The following is a 27,319-nucleotide window of genomic DNA, read 5'->3' on the forward strand; positions in this document are numbered from 1 at the left end:
AGGAAGCCAGTCCTCTTTTCCTCCCTAGGCTTCCAGTTGGCCTCTAGCTGGTGAAAAGAAACATGGTATGCAGAGTTCTACCCTAGAATCAGAAAGAAAAAGGCGGGTATGAAGCTGAGGCAACACTGACAGAGGAGAGGCCAGGATGTGTGGTTTGCACATAGTAAGACAAGGCCCTAAATACCATAGTCTTGGTCTCAAAAAATAATGTGGTGTTTTAATGACTTCATTTTGAAGCCCACAAGAGAATTATTCCTTTAAACAGTCATGACTGGCAGCTACCAGGATTCTCAAACACATCTTAGGTGATTTTAATTTACATCCAGGAATATCAGAAGTTGTACAATAATTGTTTTAAAAAAGTCTGGAATTCACTATGTCGATAAAAGGAAAATTTCTATGAAATATTTGTTTTTTCCTAAGCACATGTAAACGTTAAGTGGAAATGACGCAGTCCACAAGCGGCTCTAAGCTGAGCTAGAGAATTTGAGGGTTTTGACGAAGGGTCAAATCCAGCCCTTTGCCTATTTTCGTATTCCTTTTATTGGGAGTCACTGTGGCTATTTTCCTGCGACAAAGCAGAGTAGGTACCACAACAGACCACGTGACCCCCAAGGCCTCTCTATTAGGGGCAACTTTTCACATGACTCGTGAGCTTTCCTTTTCTTTTTTGATCATGAAAATGTGACCGACTGTACAAGCTGACGCATTTAAAAAAGTGTATGTTGCTAGCGAGAGGAACGTTTTTAAGGACTAAATTCTAATTCAGTTTTCTCACACTTCACAGACTCCACACCATTCCCGGGCTTAACTGGTGAGCCCTCGTCAGACACGTTGCCAAGTTCTGCAGAGAGACCCTGGGCATAATCAAAGGCAGCTGTGTAGCTTCACTGACAATCCTTCCGGAGGAAAATGTAGCAAATGAGGCACTGGTCTCAAGACAGAGACGATAGATGAGGTGAGCACATTCCACAGGTCAGAAGGAGTGCAGCAGCAGCTCGCGGTCACGGCTCGTGCTGTCACCAAGACACATGTTACCACTAATTATAAAGAATGAGCTTCTGCCTTAGGGACTCTCCCAGACTTTTCAAATCTTCCACAAATTCCTCAGGTTGAACCATTTCTGTTCACAAGGACTATATCCTTTAAAAACTTTTCAGAGGGGAAAAAAGCAATACAGAAGACACATCAATGTTCAAGTAATTTAAAACAAAAAGGTAGATTTAATGCAATAACAACATTAATCTGAGGATAAATAAATCCACAACAGACTTTAAAGTTTGCATTTTTTTCCTTTCTTTGCAGAGAGAATGGTTTTCTTAAAGCATATGGGACTGAAGATGTCAAAACAAAATGTAATTTCTTAGTGTCCGGGTGAAACAGGCTTGGTCCTCCCTGCTGCCTCCGACCGCTTGCCACTGGCCAAGGTGATAAGTTTCTCTCATCTAACTCAGGATGGATGTTAGCTTCAAGAGTAACTAGACGGTTTGTTTCCAGAATCATCTTCTTGTGATCCCATGCTCTGTAAAGAAGGAAGTGAGATGATGTATTTACACTTGCCCTTCTCAGAGATTTCCCACCAGCCCCAAACAAGCACACCCCACCCCTCTGCGAGAACAGTCGGTCACCCTGAGTACAAAGACAAGCCAGTTTGCATACTTCCAGCTGTAGGTTGAAAATGCTCTCAGTGACTCTCTCCATGAACTTGGTCACAAAGGTTTTCAAGAACTTCGGGCAACTAAGCATTTAACCTCAGATCAAGTTCATGTTCCTTTTCTGTCCAGGCCACTTCTATTTAATAAAGTGAACCCTAATCACCTTTTGTACAAACTGGGGGTTCACTGTGATCTCCTGGTCCATGGCCTTCAGTCGCTCATCCAGCTCTATGCACTTCAGCATCTGGTGACAGACATGTTTGAAGGTGGTTAGTAAACGAATTTAGGTCAATTACCTCCTTTTTAACCTAGACTATTAATATGCATGCTACATTCACAGTCCCATGATCCAAAACCCCTGGGGCAACACACATTTTTGGAATCAGTATTTTGAATGCATAAAGCTAACTGTACAAGTACCGTATATTACCTAACATCCCAGTAGGATCTAGGGTACACCCCATAACCAAACACATTAATATCTTTTGCAGTGAAGCCTAAAAATATGCACACTAAGTGGGATGAAGATTATACATCATTTAAGGTGCAATTTGCTATTACGCTTAGTTACCAAAAACCTCCGGTTTTCATGGGTTCTTTTTATTTTCAATTGCAAAACAAGGAGTGTAGAAGTCTACTATGCATTGCTTTTAGGTTTCTGAGATTTGACAGCTGGTTCAATCTGCTTCCATAATGTGAGGCAAAAAACACGCCCAACAATCTGACTCCTGCTAGAACGCAGAGTGGCAGTCAGAACATGTGACCTCAGAAGATGCAAAAGGACCATTTTGGCCATGCCCAACAGGGACTTTCTTCCTCCGGCCCTCCCCATCCCTCCCTCTCCTGACATATAGAGGTTTCTGAACTTCCGACCTTGGACTACACTTCACAGCCAAAATGAGGCTCTGAGTTACACAGGGTGTCTGGGTGTGGATAAAAGTATACTGACTGGAAGACCCTGAAGTGTTTCAGTAGCTAAACTAGGCTGTGGTGAGGCACTGGGAAATCCAACTCACCACTAACTTATAAGCATACAGTCTAGGAGAGGGTTAAGCAATGCTCATTTTCTTTTTTTTTTTTCTTTTTTTTTTTTAATGTTTTATTTATTTCTAGGAGAGAGAGAGAGAGACAGAGAGAGACAGCGTGAGCAGGGGAGGATCAGAGAGAGAGGGAGTCACAGACTGAAACAGGCTCCAGGCTCTGAGCTGGCAGTCAGCACAGAGCCCGATGCGGGGCTCGAACCCACGAACCGCGAGATCATGACCTAAGCGAAAGTCGGACGCTTAACCGACTAAGCCACCCAGGCGCCCCATAAGCAATGCTCATTTTCAAAAACAGCTTTGTAGGAACTAAGATGTTCCTAGAAACAAGTTGGGAACTACTTATATTTAAGGGGCACCTGAGTGGGTCAGTCGGTTAAGCATCTGACTCTTGATTTCAGCTCAGGTCATGTTCTCACGTTTGTGAGCTCTAGTCCTGTTGGGCTCCGCACTGACAGTGAGATTGGGGTTCTCTCTCTCTTACTCTCTGCCCCTCCCCCACTTGCACATACTATCTCTCTCAAAATAAATAAATTTAAAAAAAAAAACTAACTAAAATTAACCTGGAGCACAGGGGCAGTATCTCAAATACAGTATCTCAAACATCAATTAAAAAAAAAAAAAATCAAAACCTAGCATTCATATTTACCTCCTGATCAATGTTATGAAGCATGGCTGGGTTATTATATTTTTCAGGGTTATCATGGAAACTGACCATACCATCCTTCTGATTAATACTTGCAAAAATTTCACCATCTTCTATCTGTCAAAAAGAAATCAGGAAAGTAGTTTAGACTCAGAAACTTTGTAGATATATATAGTGTTTCAATATAATTGGGGAAAAAACAAAAAACAATAAATAAATTTGTATGTTTATTTTTAAGCACCGTTTATTCAACAAATATTTACTGAACTCCTACTATGTACTAGACACTATTGCAGATGCTAAGCCGCGCAAAACTCACAGACACATTCGCCTGCCCTCGTTTTTTGTTTGTTTTTTTTTTACTGAGGTAAATTTCACATAATATAAATTAACCATTTTAAAGTGAACAATTCAGGGGTGACTTGAGCATCCGACTCTTGATTTTAGCTCAGGTCATGATCTCTCGGTCGTGAGGTCGGTCCCACATTGGGCTCCACACTGGGCTCAGCTCTCAGCGTGGAGCCTGCTTGGTATTCTCTCTCCCTCTCCCTGCCCCTCACCTGCATGTGCTCATGCGCGTGTGCGAGCTCTCTCTCTCTCTCTCAATAAATCAATAAATAAAACAAAATGAACAACTCAGTGTAATTTACAACGTGTAACCACCACCTGTATCTAGTTCCAAAACATTTTCATCACTCAAAAGGAAACCCTGTGCCCTTTGAGCAGTGACTCCTTTTCCCATCCTCTCTGTTCCTGACAGCCACCAATCTACTTCCTGCTCTAGGGATTTGCTATTCTGGACATTTCACATGAGCTGAACTGTATGTTTCTTTTGTTTCCTGCATCACCCAGCATAATGCTCAAGTGCCTTGCACCTTAAAACGTGAAACCCTAACACGTTTGTTTTACCCCCCACCCCGTACAAATTCTCTTCTGATCCTTCAAGAAAACTTTTCTGCTAATGTTGATTTCAAGGTAGTTTCAAGGTCTATGTTATTTTTTTGCATCAGTGACTGGGGAGTTATCTGACTGACCCTCACAGCCAAATCCTGTCCTGAAGGTAAAAAGTGAGGAACCAGTAAGTCTTGAACAGGACGTGTCATTCCGAACACACTGCCCCACATTCTAGCTTTGGAAGGGACAGATGCTGCTTAATGACACAGCAACCAGCCCAAAACATATTAAATGGAACACATCGGGGTGCCTGGGTGGCTCAGTCGGTTAAGCATCTGACTTCGGCTCAGGTCATGATCTCGCGGTTCATGGGTTTGAGCTCCGCATCGGGCTTTGTGCTGTCTGCTGGCTCAGAGCCTGGAGCCTGTTTCAGATTCTGTGTCTCCCTCTCTCTGACCCTCCCCTGCTCACACTGTCTCTCTCTCAGAAATAAATAAAACATTTTTTAAAAAGTTAAAAAAAATAAATGGAACACATCATTCTCTATGTGATCATGGAGAGCTGCGTCTTTAAAACGTGGACGGAATAGAGGCGCCTGGGTGGCTCAGTCGGTTAGGCGTCCGACTTCGGCTCAGGTCATGATCTCACGGTTTGTGGGTTCGAGCCCCATGTCAGGCTCTGTGCTGACAGCTAGCTCAGAGCCTGGAGCCTGTCTTCGAATTCTGTGTCTCCCTCTCTCTCTGACCCTTCCCTGTTCGTGCTGTCTCTCTCTGACTCTCAAAAATAAATTTTAAAAACATTTAAAAAATTATTTAATTAAAAACAAAACAAAACAAAAATGTGGACGGAATATGCCCAAATGAAATGCAAACCTAGGTTTACCACAGCAGTTTTTGTGATAACCAGAACTAGAAACAACTGAAATGACCTCCTAATTATGGAAACATATACTCACAGTGAGACACTGTGGCCCTGAAAATGAATGGAGCCACACACAACCTTTTGCTCATAAAAGGGCAAGAAAAGCCAGACCCCAACAAAGTATATATGTTTCCTTTCATACGCAGCTCAGAAACAAATGCAAAACAGAATGTGAGAAGCCAGGATAACAACCTTGTTAGCTAAAAGTAGGGCTGGAAGCAGGTATGAGAGATGTTTCTGGGATGCTAATACTCTGATTTTTTATCTAGATGTTGGTTTCACAGGGATCTTCTCTTTGTGAAAATGTATTTAGCTATAAACTTAAGTGTACTTTTCTCTGGGCAGGTGATATTTCAATAAAATATTTACTTAAAAAGAGTCCCTGGGGCACCTGGGTGGCTCAGTCCATTAAGCATCCGACTTTGGCTAAGGTCATGATTTCACAGCTGTGAGTACAAGCCCTGCATTGGGGTCTGTGCTGACAGCTCAGAGCCTGGAGCCTGCTTCAGATTCTGCCTCCTTCTCTCTCTGCCCCTTCCCTGCTTATGCTCTCTCTCTCAAAAATAAAAAAAACGTTAAAAAATTAAAAAACAAAATCCCTACCATACAATCTGAATAGGCTAATATGTATTAAAGAAATGGAATCAATACTTAATAATCTTCTAAAACAAAAAGCACCAGGCCCAGAAGGATTCATTGGTGAATTTTACCAAACAATTAAGGAAGAAATTATACCAATCTCTATGATCTCTTTTGACAACAAGAGCAAAGGGAATGCTTCCCAACTTCTATGAGGCCAGCATTACCCTATATTAATAAACCCCAATAAAGACATTACAAGAAAAGAAAATTACAGACCAATATCTCTCATGAATATAAATGTAAAAATCCTCAACAAAATATATGCAAATCCAACAATGTATAAGAATCATATACCAAGTGAGATTTACTCCAGGTACGCAAGGCTGGATGGACATTCAAGAATCAATTAATGTAATTCATACATCAGCAGGCTAAAGAGATTATGATCATATCAATTGCCGCAGAAAAAGTATTTCAAAAAATCCAATGATAATTCATGATAAAATCTCTCAGTAAACTAAGACTAGAGGGGGAACCACTTCAACTTCATAAAGAATATTTACAAAAACCCTACAGCTAACATCACTTATTGGTGAGAAACTCAAAGCTCCCCCACAAAGACCAGGAACCAGGCAAAGATGTATCCTCATACCACTCCTTCTCAGCATGGTACTGGAAGTCTAGGAGGACAAGAAAAGGAAATACAAAGTTGGGAAAGAAAAATAAAACTGTCTTTGTTTATAGATGATAGGGTTGTCTATGTAGAAAACCTGAAAGCGTCAACAACAAAAACCCTCCCTGGCACCTTACAACTTTCTAACAAGGTTGAGGATACAAGATTAATACAGAAAAGTCAATTGCTCTCCTGCATACCAGCAATGAATGAATGGAATTTGAAATAAAAACAATACAATTAGCATCCTCCCCACCCTAAATGAAGCATCTAAGAATAAATCTAATAATATGTACAAGATCTAAGAGGAAAATCAAAGGATGAGGAAGGAAATCCAAAAGGACTAGATAAATGGAGCGATATTATTCCATGTTCCTCACACTTTAATTCGTAGATTCAACATAATCCCAGTCAAAATCCCAGCAAGTTATTTTTCTGGACAGCAATAAACTGATTCTCAAGTTTATATGAAGAGACAAAAGACCCAGAAGAGCCAACACGATATTAAAGGAGAAGAACAAAGTTGGAGAATTGGCACTACCTGACCTTAAGACTTACGATAAAGGGGAGCCTGACTGGCTCAGTTGGTGGAGCATGCAACTCTTGATCTTGGGGCTGTGAGTTCGAGCCCCACATTGGGTATGGAAATTATTTAAAATAAAATCTTAAAAAGAAAACTTACTATACAACTACAGTAATCAAGGCAACATGGTATTAGTGAAAGAACAGATAAATCTACCAATAGAGAGACCAGAAATAGCCGCACATAAATAGTCAACAGATCTTTGACAAAGGAGCAAAGGCAATACAACGATACAACGAAGCAAAGATTGTCCTTTCAACAAATGGTGCTGGAACAACTGGGCATCCACAAGCAACAAATGAATCTCGACACAGACGCTACATCCTTAACAAAAACTAACTCAAATGGGTCACAGACCTAAATGTAAAATGCCAAACTATAAAACTCCCGGAAGAGAACACGGGAGAAAACCTAGATGATCTTGGATGTGATAACTTTTTAGATAGAACACTAAAGACACAATCCAGGAGAGAAATGATTGATTAGCTGGACTCCATTAAACTTAAAAGGTTCTTTCTGCAAAAGACAATGTCAAGAAGATGAGGAGACAAGCCACAGACTGGGAGAAATATTTGCAAAAACACATCTGACAAAGAATTGTTATGCAAAATATACAAAGAACTGAGGTGCCTGGCTCAGTGCGTGGAGCTTGCAACTCCTGATCTCGGGGACCTGAGTCTGAGCCCCACGGTGGGCACAGAGATTATTTTAAAATAAAAGAAAAATACATACAAAGAACTCTTAAAACTCAACAAGAAAACAAACAGACTAAAAAAATGGGCCAAATACCTGAACAGGTACTTCACCAAAGGAGAAAGCCGGATGTTAAGCAAGCACATGAAAAGATGGTCCACATGGTATGTCATCAAGAAAGGGCAGATTAAAACAAGATGCCACTATACACCTAGGAGAGCGGAAAAAGTATGGAACACTGACAACATCAAATGCTGGTGACGATGTGGGCCAATCAGACCTGTCTCTCCTTGCTGCTGGAAATGCAAAATGATGCCACCATTTGAGAAGACAGTTTGGCAGCTTGTTACAAAACTAAATATAGTCGTTCCATATGATTCAGTACTCACACTCCTTGGTATTTACCCAAGGGAGCTGAAAACTTATGTCCACACAAAAATCTGCACAGGGATGTTTACAGCAGCTTTACTCATAATTGCCAAACTTTGAAAGCAAACCAAGATGTCTTTCAGGAGGTGAATGGATAAACTGTGCCTCATCCAGGCAATGGAATATTATTCAGCACTAAAAAGAAAGGTGTTATCATGCCATGAAATGGCATTGAGGAACCTTAAATCTTGATCACTAAATGAAAGAAGCCAGTCTGCAAAGGCTACATACTGCATGATTCCACTGACGTGACATTCTGGAAAAAGCAAAACTATGGCAACAACAAAAAGATTAGTGGTGGCCTCAGAGACGAGAGGATTTTTAGGGCAGTAAAAATAACTCTGTGTGACACCATAATGACAGATATATATCATTATGTTTGTCTGAATCTACAGAAAGTACAATGACCTGTCAGGTGCCACTCTGGTGATGGTTGCTGATGATGGGAAAGCTATGGATGTGTAGGGGCGGGGCGCATATGGGAAATCTCTGTACCATACCCTTAGTTTTGCTATGAACCTCAAACTGCTTTAAAAAAAAAAAAGTCTTATAAAAAAAAAAAAGTCCCCACCCTCATAGACCTTATACTCTAGAGCAAGCCTTGAGCTTACACTCGAGCTTGGCAGGATGGAGAGAGCAGGCCAGAGAATTCTGTCATGGGAACTGTCCTCTGCATTGTAGGATGTAGAGCAGCACCCTTGGCCTCTATCCACTAGATGCTAGTACCCCTAGCTGTGACAACCAAAAATGTCTTCAGACGTTGCCAAATGTCCCCTGGCAGACAAAAGACCCCTGGTTGATCCAGAGCCTGCCAGGGCCCGTCTGGGTTGGTCATGTAGTGTTTAAAACCCCTTCCATCCTTTCATCCCTCAAAGCATTTCCTTAGCTTGGGGGTCCTTGCTGGTGTTGTAACCACTCATGCATTTCTTCTCACCTAGCAGACAGTGAGTTTCCTGGGGATACCCTGTGGCTTACTCATGCTGTGAAACCCCTGTGGGGTTTAGCATGGTACTCTTGGTGGGCACTTCAAGGTTGGTCAAATCAGACAGGCTTTGTTTGTTTGGGATGTACGCGTGTGTTTTGAGAATTAGGATGAAGGATAAAAATTTCAACACATTTGTAAATTGTACTATGGAAATAAAAGTACTCTATTATCACAATGGAAACTAGTTTTATTACTCCTAATCCTGACATGGCAGTGCTCCTGAAATCAAAGGGAGATCATTAGCAGAAAAATGTAAAATGCTGACTTTCTACACCTAAGATTTGCCTGGCCTGGGCTGAGGAGGGAAGTCTGGTTTGCTGGATCAGATAAGAGCCATGTATTTACATAACTGAACAGGTAGGTAGATTACAACTGACCAAGTCGGTGGGTTACCATGTACATATTTAAATGATGTTTATCCAAATTTGGGGAGTGGGGAGATATATCTGGGAGGTCGTAAACAGGGGTGCTGGTAATATCTGATTTCTGAAGGCAGGTGCTGTCTGCTTTAGCCCCCTTTATTGTTGACGCTAACTCTAAGTGTAGTAATGAAGTGACAATGGCACATGAGGAAGTAATGACTGTTCCCTCTCCAGCTGAACAGGATGTCGTTGTGTGGCCAGGAGTGTGCCCTGACCTACAGGTAGGCACAACTTTGTGACCTCAACGTAGATCAGCACGTTGAGTCGCACCGCTTTACGACTCTGTACATCTGAGCTACTTCACAAGTGTTTTACAAATGTAAGTAAGCTGTACAAACAGGACATACCATGTATATCATATGGGTACATATGGCCGGAAAACCCCACAGATTGTAAGGAAATAAACCAAAATGTCCAGAGGTTGACTCTGGATGTCCCTCTTTTTCTCCTTTTTTGGGTATTTTCTACAACAAACACCTGTTAGTTTTACAAGGACAAAAATCTACTAATGAACTTTGTAGAAATGAAGACACACTCACCATATGTAGGACATATTTCTCTGCCTCCTGAGGTCCAGATAACTGCACACGACTTGCCATATCTTGTAATGATAGTGTTAAAAAGGTCTGAAATTCAGAAGTAGAATTAATCACAGGTAGAAACAACAGACGACATAAATTTCACTAAGTGCTGAATCACTGAAAATCTGATTTCCAAGACTGTGCAACCTAATTTGTGTTGTGAAGATGCCTTAGAGTTGAGGAAACTCTACTCTAGTATGCTTCTAGTAAAACTATGGTTTTAGTCATCAGTTTCTTAGAGCAGTAAGGACTCCTGGAAATGTATCCCACAGAGTTTCCTTTGTGTGTGAAGTGACACATACACGAAGTTTTTTACCGCAGCACCAGGACCACCTAGACATCCACCAACAGAGGGCTGGTTGGTGACGTCTGGTACAACTGCATCAACAGGTGACGGTGCGGTTGCAAAAAAAAAAAAAAAAAAATTAAAATGCGTACTTCTCATGAATGAAATGGAATCTCAGATAATGTACACCAGTAAATGAAGAAGGGCACGCACAGCATGCTGCGTAAGCGGAAGGAAGCTGTATGTACCCATGAGAGTGTGGATGGACACGTACATAGGTGTGCAGACAATCTCTAGCACACCCAAGGAACTGGTAACACTTTCTTCGGAAAGAAAGAAAACGGGTGGCTAGGGTATATGACCTGAATGGAGGTTTGTGTGTCTTTTGCATTTTGTACTGTAAACGTATCACCTAATAAATAAAATTGACAATATCACATTCATTCTTCAAAATTCAAAGCTAAAATGTAGAAACACATGGGGTGTTAGAAGGAAGCCAGTGTTTCCTACAACTTTGCTTGAGACTTGATGAAAATGTCCTACTTCAGGAACAAATTAAAAGAGCTCTTTTTTAAGGAAGCTGGCAGTATTTACAGCAATGGCCTTTTCAGAGCAGGGCATGTTAAAACCCTGATGTTGAAAATTCTTAATAAACCAATGACCAAAAAGTCTACATATACTTTAGTTCAGAGAGTAGCATCCAAGAAAATGAAATTGTTAATTTTTAAAACACATAAACAGTTGAACACAAATGGAGACTTAAGAGTCAACATTTCGAAATAGGTCATTTTTGCTATTTCGAAATAAAGAGAAACTTCCACATAAATGGCCATCAATAGAGGACCAGCTGAAATCAATCATGATCCATCCATACCGACTACAGTAACAGGGATATAGGCTTACTTTGCCAGGGAAAGAGGTTTAGAATATAACCCCAATCACATTTAACTGTGAGTGTCTCCATACACATAGAGACAACAGAGAAGAATCTAGAAAAATTTGCATCAAAACATTGATATGAAGTGGCAGATTTAACGTCCACGTGATGATCCCTGTCCCTAGTTGCCTTCCAGCCAGGAGTGTCACAGAACACCATTCCTGTCACTGACACGGACACATGGTCTCCTTGTTGAGACTTTCTGAAAAACTTTTGATTTTCTGACTTTGGAGTAATAAAGAGCCTGACATGGCTAGAAAATCCTTGGATTATTCCCCCTTCTAGAATTCTGGCACGAGCACATGATGCCAAAAAGTGTAACAGCCACCAGCGAAGATTTAACCTTCATTTAATGCACATTTGCCATTCTGCAATGTAACATTTTTCTGAAAGGCACCATCTTTTACTGTGTTAACATTTTGATTCTTTTAGCTATCATGCAAGTGGTAGGCACAGCAGGGCCAGCTGTTTGTCAAGGCTACCTGTCAATGGCAATGCAGGAACTGACTTAGAGTGGTTCAGAGAAGAAAAACTTGTGGAAAGAATCAGTTAGACCCCCGAATCTCCTAGACTCCGGCCTTGTCTGCCGCTGGCTGACAGGTTACATTTGTTTTTGATATTTCTTGAGCTACTTTCTCTTTCACCTTCATTTTCCTTCTACAAACCAACTCTTTACAAATCCTCTGATTTCCAAACGTGAGTCGGGCAGCTAGGGTTGGTCTCTCTAGAGTATTTGGAAGGAGCTTCCTCCTCTTACTCACTGGCTGTCTCCTCACCTTCCTCCCTCTCTCCCCTGCACGGCCCACTTGCCTCCACAATTGTCCCTCGTCACCACTCTCCTCTGGCCTCTTGAGGCTCTCACTGCTGGACGCCCCAGCCAGAGCCCAGAGGCCCTCCCACGGCAAGGTCACCTAGCAGCAGACACCCCCCTATTCTGGCTCCTCTGCTTCTCCGCCCTGTCCCGCGGCTGCCCGAGGCCAGAGTCACCACCAGGTCTCACCAGCTGTAAACCGCTGCCTCTGACTACACTACTTCTCAAGAGGAAAAAGCAATCCTGCTTGGTGAAGTTGCTGTTTGCTTCCTGTTACTTGCAGCACATGCTTTTGTAGGTCACAGAGGATTTCATTTTTCTTTTATACTTTTTGGTACCGTTTGAACACTGGGTAATTACGTCCTACAGTTCAACTGCACATAGCTCGTTCAACTCTGGCCTAAATGGCAATATTGGGGTAGTGCTATCTGTTCAAGAAAGATGTTCAAACACAGATCAGCACAGCCCGGGAGGTTCCACGGCTGGCCACAAGGGACTTGTGTCTGCATCCTTAGCACCACCCTGTCTGCCCATGGGACTGTTTACCTCTCTCAGGCTACCTTTCTCTGCCTCCCCATATAGCCGTATCTCCTACCTGTCTTCCTCTTCACCTGTTCCTTTTCTCAAATACCCTGCTCTAGCCCTGAAAAGACCAAAAGGTATAAATCAAACTCTTTCTAAGTCATTGGTTGTGAGATTTCTTGCTTAGGAAAGAAATCCTGCCACACTTTATCCCTGCATCTGCTTCCTCAGCACGGAGAAGGGAGAGAGGAGAGGGGAGGCCCCGGGGCGGGGGGGGGGGGGGGTGGGGGAAGCCCAGGAGATTCTGAGGGCATCGCCTGCCTCACCTTGGTTAGCCTTTGAATATTCTTCTTATAAAGAGAAGACAAGCACTGCTTCACCAGCCCCATGTTGTTATCACGAGTGAAAGTTTCACTGTGCTTGCTCACCAGGTTGCGGAGTTCTGAGGGGTTATTGGTTGAATAAACTTGTGCTAACTCGTGGTATGCGTTGCTAAGAGGCTGAAGGTTTAAAGGTGGGAAAAAAATCAGATGAAAATATTAGAGATATAAAATTTGTATGGAAAGCAAAAGAAAACATGGTTACTATATTGTGTGCAAGTATACTCAATATCTTTTATTATTACCTAAGTGTTGTAATTTACCCAAAGCAAATGCCTAGTTCTTAAGACCAAAGATAGACATTCACTATGGAGTGATGCACTGTCAAAAAAAGTTTGTTATTTCAGAGCAAATAACAGCATAGCAGGCAAAAGTATACCACACTTAATAAATGCATGCATGTCTTTTTTCTTTTCCTATTGATAAATTACACTGGGGGAAAAAAGAAGGCAAAACCCCTATCATTCTCAACTCTCTTGCACACTTCCTCTCTCTCATACACATACACACCCCTCACGAGATGCAGTAGGACCTGCTATTTTCGATAAGAAAGAAGACGGGAGCAAGAGAACCAACAGTGGCTGAGGGCCTAAGAGCCTGAGCTGCTTTAGGCTTTGTATATACGTTATTCTCTAGCTGAAATATTAGGACGTTGGGGCAGAGGTCTGAGAGAATGTGGGGTGGTCACGAGGAGCACAGGTGGAAAGTGGATTCAAATCTGCTTCTCTACTTGGAAGTTTGTGTTCTTCACCATGGATGCCGGCCTCCTAAACCACGAACGCTGTGAAGGACACCTTGCGGTCATGAAGACGTCACCTTACACAACTATTCTTCCTGAAACAGGCCAGCTCAGGGGCCACCCGATGGGACCATGGGAGTTCTCCCAAATGATCTGAGAATGGCCACCCTAAACTTACCCTGCGTCTCACTCTTCCATGGGATTCAAGGGGCCTCTCTTTCCTTCCTGATCTGTGACTAGGCAGCCCAGAGCCCTAAAAACCACAATAGGGCTCCTCAGCAAAGGACACAGAGCTGTCTGCTACCAGACAGCATAAAAATTTTCCATTAGGAAGATTTTCAAATTGATACCCTGAAATTCTGAGTTCTGTAAAAAGAACAGGGTTAAAATTGTAATCCAAATGACTGTGACCCCATAACCTTTTGAAACTGCTCAATTTTATTCTAAACCATGAAGATGTGTTTCAAAAAAAAATTTTTTTTAAATAATTAACTTTTTAATGTGGTCCAAAGCTGAGTCCGCAGTGGAAACAAAAGTTGAGTGAGCAGAACTTGTGGTTTTCATTCAGGGGCTCTAGTAAGATTTCCTAACACTTGGGCAGATGAAGTTCAATAAAATCAGCACTGCCTTTTCAGTACTTTTGCTAAACTGTAACAAACAATAACAACAACATCAACCTTTACAGGAGCATAGGCATCTATGGCAATAATTACTCAGAGCAAAAGTTTGAAAACTGATTTCTAAGTAACATTCCTCCCCAATCAGTGATTAGAAGGTATATGGACTGGAATAGGAGTCAGGGATTCTGCGAGAACTGCAGCTCCCAGACAATAATGTCCACTATTAAATTAAATGTCTGCTCACTTGAAGCTCCTGGGAGAGCCAAATCATTATAAAATAAAATTACAGAATGGAATCACAGAATGATATACCATTACAATTTCCTTATGACTTAACATGTCACCTAAGAAATCAATTTTAAAAACTCACCTTAATGAATCTACCCACAATTTGAGACGTATATTTCGGTAGCTGTTGTACTTTTCCAAGTAATATCAAAGAAACTAGAATATACTTTTTATACGATTCCAACATGATATGACTGACCGCCATGGCAGGAGTAGTGATAGCCTGAGCAAGAGGAGAGAGAGCACACCAGGGCAGAAAGGGCAGTCAGTCAGCCACATGTACTGCTTTAATTAGAAAACAATTCTTACATTTCATGCCCTATTAGCATTTTTAATAACATCTTGAGATATGATTCTCATGCTATAAAATTACCCTCTTAAAGTATACTATTCAGTGGCTTTCAGTATATTTACCGTGCTCTACACCTATTACCATTACCTAATCTCAGAACGTTTTCATCCCACCAGATGACTAGCAGTCATTCCTCATTCTCTCCTTGCTCCAGCCCCAGGCAACCATCATGCTACTCTGTCTCAGCGGATCTGCCTATTCTGGACAGTTCATACAAATGGTATCATAAATCTGTGGTCTTCTGTCACCAGCCTCTTTGTTTCCAAGGTTCTTCAGTGTTGCAGCAGGTACTGGTGCGTCATTCCATTTTATGGTTGAATGATATCCCACTGTATGGACAGACCACATTTTGTTTATTCACCCTCAGTCAATGGGCATCTGGGCGGTCTCACCTCCTGAACACTCCAAATGAAGCTGCCATGAACACCAGTGTGCGTGTTTTTGGGTAGACATTTGTCTTCATTTCTCTCAGGTATATTCCTCGAAGTGGAATTGCTGGGTCAGCGTGGAAACTCTATGCTTAACACTTTGAGGAACTGCAGACTGTTCTCCCCGGTGGCTGGACCGTTTCACACTCCCACTGGCCGTCAGGATCCCCGATTCCCCACCTGCTCGCCAATGCTTGGTACTGTTGGCTGCGTCTTTTTAATTCTGGCCGTCCTGGTGGTACCACATTGTGGGTGTGATTTGCACGTCCTTGAGGACTAATGATGAGGAGTGTCTTTTCATGTATTTATTGGCCATTTGTGTATCTTCTTAGGACAAACATCTCTTCATTGGCCATTTTTAAATTTTAGTTTTTTTTACTGTTGAGTTGTAAGAGGTCTTTGTACATTCTGGCTGCAAGTCTCTTATCAGAGATCTGCTTCTCCCTGTCTATGGCTGCCTTTCCACTCTCTTTCACCTGGATTTATGAAGGTCAGGGAGAAATGCAAACTATCGTACCCAAATCAGCTCAAACATTCCAGATCAAAACCCAAACCACTGAGCCTATAAGGTGCTTCTTTGAGATTCTTCAGAAACACTCAAATAAGTGCAAATGTTCACACATGCAATGATTTCTACTACAACACTGCCTTAATAGTGAAATATCGCAATCAACTTATATTCACACCAACTGAGGACCAGTAAACTAAGTAGGTCAACGTGTGGTGTGGTATGAGAACATGAAGCTGCTTTCTTTCACTTTTGGCTTCATGTAATGCTGAAGGATCTGATTTTTTTTCCAGTAAGTACATCCTTCTTTTGGATTTTTTCTTAAGCAGTAAAAAAATCTGTATCACCTTTGAAATTAAGGTACTAATACCATCTATAGCTTCATGTATATTGTTAAAACACAGTTGCATCAAGTACACTAACACTAGATAATGTCTGTCAGGGCAAAATCCGAGTATAAATAGATTCTCAGCTAAAACGCTCCTTTCTGTATCAAAAACGTTTTGATTTTAACTATTTGTGATAGAAATATTTTTTCTAAGTGCATTATATAATTTCCTACCTTTTTCAATGCTCTCATCATCTTGATATTTCTGGATCATCAGTATGTTGTTACTATTATACTGGGCTATAAAATCATTCACCTGGTGGCTATGAATTATGTTTAGAATTTTCTGAAGAACTGAAACTACTGACTATGTACACTTAAAGAGAAGTCACCTTGAAGGTTTTACTTGACTAGACTAGACACATTCCCCCCACTTTTTTTTTTTGAGTAAGCTCTACACCCAACATGGGGCTTTATCTCACTACCCGAGATCAAGAGTTGCATGATATACCAACTGAGCTAGCCAAGTTTTAATGACATCATTCCTGCCAAACAGCACTTTCTGGTGCCACTTCTCTAGGCCCCCACTCATATAGGCAATGCTCAGTCAGAGATACGTGCATGTGTATTTATGTGTTAGCATTTTCAACTAAACTGTGAGCTCCTTCGAGGCTTAGAATATCCTTTATTGTCTTAATATGTGATAGGAATATAAGAAATATTAAACCTCTGACAAATTTCTTAAAATACTAGTATTAGCCAATACTGTATCTCTTTTTCAGACTCTAAAACATTCTACCAAATTAACGCACTATATAGGTCACTACAGACCACGGCCATCACATAAGTGGGGAAAGGGCTTTCCACTGTATGCTCAATACCCTTTGAATTTTGAACCATGAGAATGTTTTACTTCTTAAAATAAATAAAACTTAACAAAACACCACATATGGTTTTAGACCAAAAAGACATTTCAAAGAACATTCAGTTCAATCTCTTCCCTTTGTGCAAAGGAAGCTATAAAGGTCAAGAGATGTACAGAACTTAACCTGAATCAGACAGGGTATGAGTGACAAAGCCTGGATCAGACCCTACTCATTAGTAGTCTTCCCTTCACTGCTGCTGCCCTTCAACTTAAGGACTCTTTACCACCATTTACATGATGATCACAGACAAACGGTCTTTGAAAGGATCTCCACCCGAAACTTAGAGGCCCAAGATCAATCCACGCCAACGGTGCACTTCTTCGGCCACATAACCTCAGGGGCACTGAGAGAGATGATTACCTGTTCGTAGAAGTACAGTGCTCTTTCGAAGTTCTTCAGCCCGGTATAGATCATCCCTCCATAATAATAGTAACATAGAAAGTGCTTTGCATCATAGGCTCCATTCTCTTTACAGATATCCATCATGTCCACATCAAGATACGGAAGGGCAGGCTTAAAGCATTTTGCCAGCAAACAAAGCTGTGAAAAAGTTTACATTAAATCATCATTTTAATTGGCAGGCTTTAGCAGAAGGAGCAAATTCACAGATTCCAGAAAGTTCAAAAAAACATTTTATTTACTATTTTTTTGTTTATTTATTTGAGAGAGAGCAAGCGAGGGAGGGTAGAGAGAGAATCCTAAGTAGGCTCTGCACTTACATGTGGGGCATGAACTAGAAGATCATGATCTGAGCCAAAGTTAGACACTTAACTGACTGAGCCACACAAGTGCCCCTCAAGAAAACATTTTAAATCATCTTACTGATTAAAAATTTCTGTGCTGACATATTACTCCGTTTTCAGAATAAAACAACATTCAGAATAAAGCATTCTGAATAAAATAGCATGTCTTTAAAAAAAGACTAAGCAGCCTGAGATAAAGTACTCCACAGATGAATTAAAGCTCAGCTATTACTTAGCCCACCTAAGCACCACCTAGCACCCACTCGGCTTACAGATGCACAAACAAGTGAGTCTTTTTTCTTTTTGAATTAGCATAACAGAAACAGACCAATATGGTGTGATAAAATATGGCACTTTTTCTTCAATTATTTCTTTTTGATTTCCGAATTGTTTCTGTAAGTGTAGGGCATTGCTCAGCTCAAACTCAAGACAGCAAGCACACGGCAACGTTCTGGAGCTGGATGATGCCGGCACAGGTGCAGATATAGGTACAACTCAGAGCTGTACAATTAAAACGAATGCACTTTACTGTGTGTAGCTCATCCCTCAGGCACCAAAGTTTTTTAAAAAAGAAAAAGAAAAAAGAAACCACCTTGATGTGAAACTAGAACATGTGTTTGGAATAATCCAGGTACCATGTATTAAAGAAACAATCCTGAGGACACTTGTGGGGATGAGCACTGAGTGTTATGTGGAAACTAATTTGACAATAAACTATTTGTAAAAAAAAAATAAATAAATAAAAATAAAACATGATAAAGTAGTTTTGAATTAAAAAAAAAAAAAAAAAGAAACAATCCATACACCACAGGAGCTGGTTAAACCCCAGAGTATTATGGAATAATCTGCAGCTATAAAACATTGATATAGAGTCCTCTCCAAGATACATGAAGCAGGAAAAAGCAATGTACACACATGTTCATACAGATTATTGCTATTCGTATAAAAAATGAGAGAAAAATACACGTATTTGCTTATATGTGCATAAAATAGCTTTGGAAGAATACACAAAACACTAACACTGATTTCGTCTAGAAATCGGTGGCTAGTGAGCAGGGTGGGAGAGAGACTTCATTACATACCTTCCCTTTTGTCTTCTGGATTTTGAATCACGTAAAATAAAGTAAAAGTGACTTGGGACCTTTTCAACATCACAGTCATTAACTGCTCTGCTTACTCATATCACAAAGTTACTGGCTGAGCCCCATTCTACAGTTCGTGTTCAGTAGCAGTCAGCTGCAAATTCCCCCACTAATACCACCCCTACACATTTCAACTTCTAGAACACATCACAGTCTCCACCAAATGGCTCCCCTTTATTGAGCAAGCCCACGGCCACCTTCCACCTTGAACTTTGTGTAACTCACACAGCTTACCTGGCACAGATCGGCGTGTACTGAGGTCAGCTGGTTGGTATTCATCTGCATCTTGTCTACGGCTTGCTTAAGGATGCCAATTCCTCGCAGGGGCTGTCAGAAATGACATCTCTTTCAGATAAGTTCTCAAAGATGGCAGCACATTGGATCTTATGTTGTCACTTACAAATAAAAAATAACACTAATTGATAGGTTCCTTTAAATAACAATATGAGGTTTCCATACTCTTTCAGGAAATGTTTGTCCCTATTCCATCAGAAAATGTTTTCGTAAGCTGTTTCTAATGCTATTTTAGAGTAATTCAGCATCATTTTTTAGGTCATAAACCTTTTTTTTTCATAGTGAAGATCAATAATCAAAAGCAATATTACTTTCTCAACAGTTCATTATATTTACATTGAAACAAATTAAAAAATTCTAAATCATTTACAATAAAGAGGCTATGCTTAGTAAGCTTAACTGTGGCTAAGGATGTTGGCATCTTCCCACAGTCTAGATATTATCCGTAAATTCTAACACTACCATCTCTTACTGCATAATAAATAACGATTAAAACTGATATTGGGGGGCCTAGGTGGCTCAGTCAGTTAAGCATCTGACTTCGGCTCAGGTCATGATCTCATAGTTCGTGGGTTTGGGCCCCACGTTGGGCTCTGTGCTGACAGCTCAGAGCCTGGAGCCTGGTCAGATTCTGTGTCTCCCTCTCTCTCTGACCCTCCCCTGCTCACACTGTCTCTCTCTCTCTCTCTCTCAGAAATAAATTAAAAAAAAATTACAAATTTTTAATTAAAAAAACCTGATATCATAAGTTATAAACAGATCTTTTCTTGCCCTGATTATAAATAACAAGACCAAGTTTCAAGAGAAGCAGTCAATTTCTGAACAGGAGATATGACTCTAAAAAGCTAAATAAGGGGTGTCTGGGTGGCTCAGTCAGTTGAGTGTCTGATTTCAGTTCAGGTCATAATCTCACGGTCCGTGAGTTCAAGCTCAGAATCAGGCTCTGTGATGACAGCTCAGAGCCTGGAGCCTACTTTGGATTCTGTATTTTTTACATTAAAAAATATATATGTATACATACATACGCACATATATACAAGTACATGTACGTATGTATGTATACATAGCTAAGTAACTTACATGGGGTTTTCAACAAAGATTTTTTTTAACCATCTCTTTCAAACCACAATTTGTTTAATATTTCTACAAAATCCCAGATGGTTCTTTTTGTCTGGTCTCCTTCCAAGCCTATCTTAAAGTTCAATTTCAAATAATAATAAAAAATACCCAAATTATAACTTGTATCAGTATCCCAAAAGTTAAAGAAAGACCAAAGAACTATTTCAGAATAAAGGAGATGAAAGACACAGGGCAACCTAATGGAATTCATGATCTGGGATTTTCTTGGGTAGTAAAGGACATTAGGGAAATAAGTGGCAAAATCTGAATAAGGCACATTTGTTTAAAAGATTATATCAACATTTATCTCCTGATATCGATCACTGTGCTGTGGTTATATAAGAGAATGTCCTAATTTTTAGGAAATACTCATTGAAGTATTCAGGGTAAGTGGCAAATATCTGCAATTTTCTTTCCAATGGCTCAAAAGAGAAAAGGTTAGGTGGTGTAAAATGTTGACATCTGGAGAATTTGGGTGAAAGGTACACAGGAATTCTTCATATTGTAAAGCTAAAATGTCATAATTAAAAGTTCAAAGTTTGAGCAAACAAAACCCCAGCATATTACTACATAAAGGGCACTAGAATGGTAGTTCCAAAAACATCCAGCACCACCACAGCGCCTCCCCTGATGCCCTACTTCTCCCTGCATCTCAGAGGCCTCCCCTGATGTAGGAGCTGGCGGTCCTCACAGCAGATGCTTCGCAACCACATGTATCTGTTAGGATGCTCAGTACTAACCTGGAGCCTTAACAAATGAGTTCACAGTAAGTCAGAGAGTTCTTAAAATACTTGACTAACATTCCTTACCTGTTTCCTTTCCACAAGTGCGTTTGTCAGCTGATGGCAAAGCCCAGCAACTAGAGACGGCAATGACAAAATGTTGACAACATCAATGACTAAGGCAAAATGCATTCGGTGGGAAATAACAAAACGTTAGTTGGCTTACAAGTGTCCGTTGCGTATCGAATGTGCTCCCCATTACAAGTGCTGATAAAAAGCTGAACCTGTGAGAATAAGGTTTCGAAGTCAGGAACACTGGGCATGGAAAACTTCACAAATCTGGAATAAAAAGAAAATAATCAATTCCTCGAGATATTTTGCAAAGGAAAACAAAGAAGCAACTGAGGCCAGAAGTTCATCCTATCTCCAGTGCTCCATGACAGTAAATAAGTCACTGATATTTTTAAAAACTGAGAAACAGAGTCTATGGGACTGGACTGATTCTTTGCACAGTCAAGACACAGAACACAGACTCAGATGAAGGCTGACAAAAATATGCTTAAAAAAGAATTTTCAAAAAAGAAAACTCCATTAAATGAGGGGCCAAATATCAGGTTGTCTAACACTCATGAAGGAACTGAACATAAACTTTTAAGTCAAAGTTTTCAAGACCAGTTTTCTGTTGAGCTTCCCATGTGGTTAAGGCTATTTAGTCATTGAAAAATCACCTGTTAGGGCGCCTAGGTGGATTAGTCGGCTAAGTGTCTGACTTTGGCTCAGGTTATGATTTTGCGGTTTATGGGTTCGAGCCCCGTGATGGGCTCAGTGCTGACAGCTCAGAGCCTGGGGCCTCCTTTGGATTCTGTGTCTCCTTTTCTCTCTGCTCCTGCCCAACTCCTGTGCACGTGTTCTCTCTCTCCCTCTCAAAAATAAACAAACATTAAACACACACACACACACACACACACACACAATAGTTGTTGTTTTTCTTGCTCTGAGGACAGCAGACTGAGGGGCACAAGGCCTGAGAGGTCTGGACTGGCTGGAGTCTGTGGCTATGCTTCAGGGGGTGCTGAGGCTCATGTGGGAGAAAGACCCCGCCGATGCGCAGGGCAGAGGAGAGGGGGAGGACACGGAGGATCCACCCTGAGTCCCTGGGTAGATGGGGCCTTCCCACATACACTCTGAGAGGGGCCCAGAGACTGGTTTTGGGGAAGAAATCAGATAAGCTACTAGCACTCAGGTGTTGCTTACAAGTAAATTTCCAGCTTTTTTTTTTTTTTTTAAAGAACTGTTGAAACTAACCTCAGGAAAAACAAATTGGATATTAGTGCCTGAACCTAATTTCTCCTACATATTTGCATTTGTCCTGTCTCTGCAGAACTTAACAATGACTTAACAATGTCACCTCACATCTGTAATTGAACTTTCTTCTCATCAAAATCCATCTCAAATGATCTAATTTGGGCTTCACAAGAGGTCAGCATGGCACTGTTATTTCCATTTTATAACTAGAAATAGGAAGTTCAGGACCCCACAGCTTGTCACTGGAAGAACATAAATCGAATCCAGGGTACTTGTAAACAAGTTCAGGGTTCTCTCCAGGTTTTCTTTTACAGATATACAATGGTGAAATGCCTACAGCTTTGTTGTCACGTACCTCACCTCACTTGAATGCATGCTATCCATTTTTTTTAGCCAGCAAATACAGACAGTTAACATCTTTACCTGCCAGCACCATCAAAAAGAACTTGCTGCAATGGTTGGAATGTTCTGTGCTGTCCAACACAGTCACTACAGGTGGCTACTGACTTGACAAGTGGCTAGTACAACAGAGGAACTGAAGCTTTAATTTTAATTAATTTAGGTTTGAATAGCCACATGTGCCTAGTGGCTACTGTGTAGGAGGGTGCCGCTCTTGACCCTTTCATTCTGACCGAGTTTCTTCTCTAAACTCTACTCGTGACACATCTTTGGCTCGGGGATCCCTGTGCCAGTGAAGTCAGACCCTCGCTTCAATTTTCTCTCGGTTTATTTACATGGCTTCAACTTTCATGATAACTGTAACATCCCAATTTCTAAAACTAAAACGTCAAAAGGAAAAGAATTCGGTCAGGCACACAGAGTTACAAGGAACCCCAAGTGAAATAAGGTCTACTTAATTTGCACTTAAATGGCTTGAAGTTGTTTGAATGAAATCTGAAATAGTGTTGCTTGGGTTCACTGGTAATTTCACTCGACATATTCCACTGTGTCCTAATCCATCTCCCTTCCCTAGTTTCTTTCCAAGTTAGAAATGTGGACAATCCAATGGATTACATGACTAAAAGTATTCAGATAAATGTAAACTATAGTCCCCACAACTGAGATGGCCATTTGTTCTTTAAAATAAATTTCAAAATTTGTATAAATAGAATTAAAAAATAATAAAATTGAAACTATAATGAGGAAGGATAAGCTAGGATGAGTAAAATGTAATTATGATGACTTGACTTTACAATTGTCCAAAAGAGCTCAGTGTTGTTAATATGGTTTACTTTCTACACCAAAAAAAAAAAAAAAAGAGAGAGAGAGAGAGAAAAAGAAAGAAAAAACAACCCCTTAGCCAGAAAGGCGCAGCATTCAGGTTTAGCAAGCATGAAACTCTAAAGGAAGATGTGTCTTACAGAACAGCAAGGACGCCCAGGGAGTGCTCTTGTACGTCCAGAGCCCCGAGCACAGTGTCCAGGTGGGACAAGTTCTTTGCAAGGAGTTCCCCACTCTTGTTGATCAGTTCACAAAGCTGAGTCATTTGCCCTGGAAAACAGGAATAACACTATCATTTGGTTACAGCACTAACCAGACTAGAGAAACTCTAACCACAGACTTCATTCCTCAGAGCAAGAAATAACCTAAAGATGATTTCCTTCATTTCAGATGAGGACTCAGCAAGGTCAGAGAAGTGAAATGGCTTTGACTCAAAGCTAGATCTCCTATTTCTCTTTGGCCCCTGAAAGTTTCTACTTTTCCTCCATTTCCTCTTCCATTCCCCAAGCCAGAAATGTACACATCACTATCACCACCACTCAACTTCCTCTCCGTATCCAAAATGCCACCAAATATGACTTTACTTTTAATTTTACTTCCTATGTCTTTGGCTCCATTCCTTTCTCTCTCCCCTGAATTAATTCAGACCTTCTTCACTTCCTGCCTGGACTATATCATAAATCTTCAAAACAGTCCACCTACCTCACTCTTTCTCTCCTCCAACTCATACTTCATATTGGTACCTGTTTGATCTTTCCAAAATGTAAAATCCAATCAAATTACTCCAATGGCTTTAAGAAGTCCAAATGCCTCAGCCTGGTAAGAAGCTGCGGCACCACCTGCTTCCCCCCACCGCCCCCAACACACACACTCCCTGGTCACACCAAGCGCACAGAATTCACGCAACATTCCATGTTGTCTCACCATTATGCCTCTACACATCCTGTTCTCCAAGCTGGTATTCCTTCCTTCACTCTGCTCTCCTGGGTCTTCCACTACCTGACTCATACATTTCATTCAGCAATCAGCCTTCGGACCTTCACCTTACCTCCCCTCCCCCAGCTAACTTGAAAAATGTGTTCTCTCTGGGCCCTCTGTGCATCACCTAGGATTCTGGTGGTTAGGTAATTCAACATAAACTCAGGAGAGGCTGTCTCATTTCTCCAGGTTCAGAGTACAGTGCTTACTTACCAGCTAATCAATCAACAGCCTGTTAATTAATCTCCTAGTTGATCCACTGATTTCCCCACATACTGTTTTTACAAGTAAGGTATAGAATCTAATTAGGCCTGAATTGGTACTCTGAAGTAGACTTGCTGATTTTGATGGGTTATTCTGAGACACCATGGCCACACTCTATACCTCCAAATCCCATTAGATGTCTTTCTGGTGGTGGTGGTGGTATGTATGGGATTTATATAAGGGCATGGGCAGGGGCGCCTGGGTGGCTCAGTCGGTTAAGCATCCAACTTCAGCTCACATTGTGATCTCGTGGTTTGTGGGTTTGAGCCCCGCATCGGGCTCTGTGCTGACAATTCGGAGCCTGAAGCCTGCTTCAGATTCTGTGACTCCCTCACTCTCTGCTCCTCCCTGGCTCACACCCTCTCTCTCAAAAATAAATAAACATTAAACAAGATTTATATAAGGGTACGGGCAACAACTTTTTAAGTTTCCTCCTTTATACCTCTTTCACATTTTGAACTTCAAGCTATACATATCAGCTATTTCTATTTAGTAGCTGAGGGATTTCTTCCCTTATAAAAAAAAAATAATAACCACATAAATAAAAGCTGGGTCACTATGAAATCATAAGATGGTTAACTACTGTGGGCCAAAGGGAGAATTAACAGTAAATGCAGTGCCATGGGGTGCATCTGACATGAGCCCAGAAATGTGGCCAATGAAATTCCCTCTAATCAAAGAAAGCTGGAAATTATTAAATTCCCTTCACTTAAGGTCCATGTTAGGAAACTCTGGGTAAGTGCAGAAAAAAACAGAAACCTCATAGACATCTACGATGCACTGAGCATGAGGCACAGAAGCCAGAGGTAGTGAAAGTATCCTGTTTATCTCTGCCTGACTGTCCCTAAAGCAGTGACTTACAGAACATGCATACAGAGCTTTCCAGATAAGTGATCCCACTTGATGCTACAGTCCCAGTCCCATTTTGTAAATGAGAAAACTGACCCAAGAAGTGACTGTCAGGATTCCAACCCAAATCTAAATAACCACACTACACCCCAGGAAGCAGAAACCAAATGTTTGTGGCATGAATGAATGAATGAACGGTTCCTTCATTCATAGAGACTGAAAGTCTGTGCCTGACCTGTGAACCTAGTTTCTATCAATAATAAGGGAAAGGATAAGTATTTAACGAAGCATGGCTCCATACCCGGTCAGTTAACTTGCAACAGCGAAATAAATCGCATTCCTCCATTTTTACAAATGGAGATAATGAGACTCTAGAGATTAAAGGTGACTTATCCAAGGTCATTCAGCTCCTAGAAGTTTACAATTAACAGCTGTTGGCAATCATTTGCAACTGTATCTATAGCACCCGATAACATAGGTACTGTTTCAAGTGCTTTTACATGATTTCTGTCATTCAATCCCAAGAACTCTCTGAAGTGGGGACTTATTATTATTTTAAAGATGAAGAAACAGGGGGGTTAAAGAGGTCTTCATAGTCTGCAGCGAATTAATTCGGAGTCTAGGGCTCCATATTGTGGTGAGATGAATGAACCAAAGCATGAAAATTTAAGTAACAATGGTCACAGTTCTACCCGTGGAAATGAAGCCCTACGAGTGAGCGCTCCCGCCGCATTCAGCAGTACTAAAATAGGCGCGCAAGCCTTCCGAGGGCGCGCCGGCCGGCGCAGGCGAGCCTCCGAGCCAAGCACCCAGAAAGGATTCGCCTCGCGCCCGCTGCCCGCGGCCTAGGCCGGAGGCGGCCAGGCGCCCCCGGGACAGACGCGGCGGTGCACCAATCACCGCAGGCAAGGGAGGCCGAAGAGACCAACGGGCGCTCAGGAAGGCGTCCAGCGGAAGTTGCCGCCCCCAAAACTGTCAAGCGAAGCGCCGGGGTGGAAGGGGCCCAGGCTGGGGGGAGGAGGGTCCAGGTGGCCCCCGAGAGGGGAGGTAGCCGGGTCGCCGAGCACTCTGGCCGGCAGGCGAGAGCGACGAAGACCGAGAGCACGAGAGGGCTGCTCGAACTCAGCCGCGCCCGATCCCTCCCTGGTCCAAGCGCCGCAACCCCGAGACCAGCCCCGGAGCCGAGGCTTGGGACTAACAGGGACGTCCCAGCCGTCCGCGCTGGCGGCTGGGGATGCAAGCCCGTCCCCGCGGCCCGGAGGGCCCGCCCAGGCCCAGCTCAGCGGCCCAGGGCCTCACCTTGAGCCGAGAGCTGTCGGACACTGTTCACGAATTGCTCCAGGGCAGACGCCATGTTTTCCCCCCCGGCGGCCCGAGCAGCAGAGGCAGCTCACGCGGGAAAAGGCGGCTGCTCTGGGAGGAGGGGCCGCGGCGATCCACCACAGGGCCTCAA

General features: G+C 41.8%; 1 protein-coding gene and 1 long non-coding RNA gene across 2 annotated transcripts; one reads left to right on the forward strand and one right to left on the reverse strand.

The window, feature by feature from the left end:
* Positions 1–1,371, forward strand: LOC120228794. The gene is made up of 3 exons (XR_005527593.1): positions 1–65; positions 788–958; positions 1,306–1,371. It is a non-coding gene; the product is annotated as an uncharacterized LOC120228794 (long non-coding RNA).
* COPS3 (COP9 signalosome subunit 3) lies at positions 1,195–27,319 on the reverse strand. The gene is made up of 12 exons (XM_039227388.1): positions 27,166–27,319; positions 23,916–24,045; positions 21,476–21,588; positions 21,337–21,386; positions 19,349–19,441; positions 17,590–17,769; positions 14,770–14,910; positions 12,987–13,160; positions 10,063–10,149; positions 3,345–3,458; positions 1,819–1,899; positions 1,195–1,522 (listed from the first exon to the last, which is right to left on the reverse strand). The coding sequence occupies exons 1-12, from the start codon at positions 27,218–27,220 to the stop codon at positions 1,469–1,471; spliced, it is 1,272 nt and encodes a 423-aa protein (XP_039083319.1). The 5' UTR covers positions 27,221–27,319; the 3' UTR covers positions 1,195–1,468.

This window comes from Hyaena hyaena, unplaced genomic scaffold (assembly GCF_003009895.1).
Source record: "Hyaena hyaena isolate Hyena2069 unplaced genomic scaffold, ASM300989v1 scaffold_27, whole genome shotgun sequence".
Taxonomy (NCBI): Eukaryota; Metazoa; Chordata; class Mammalia; order Carnivora; family Hyaenidae; genus Hyaena; species Hyaena hyaena.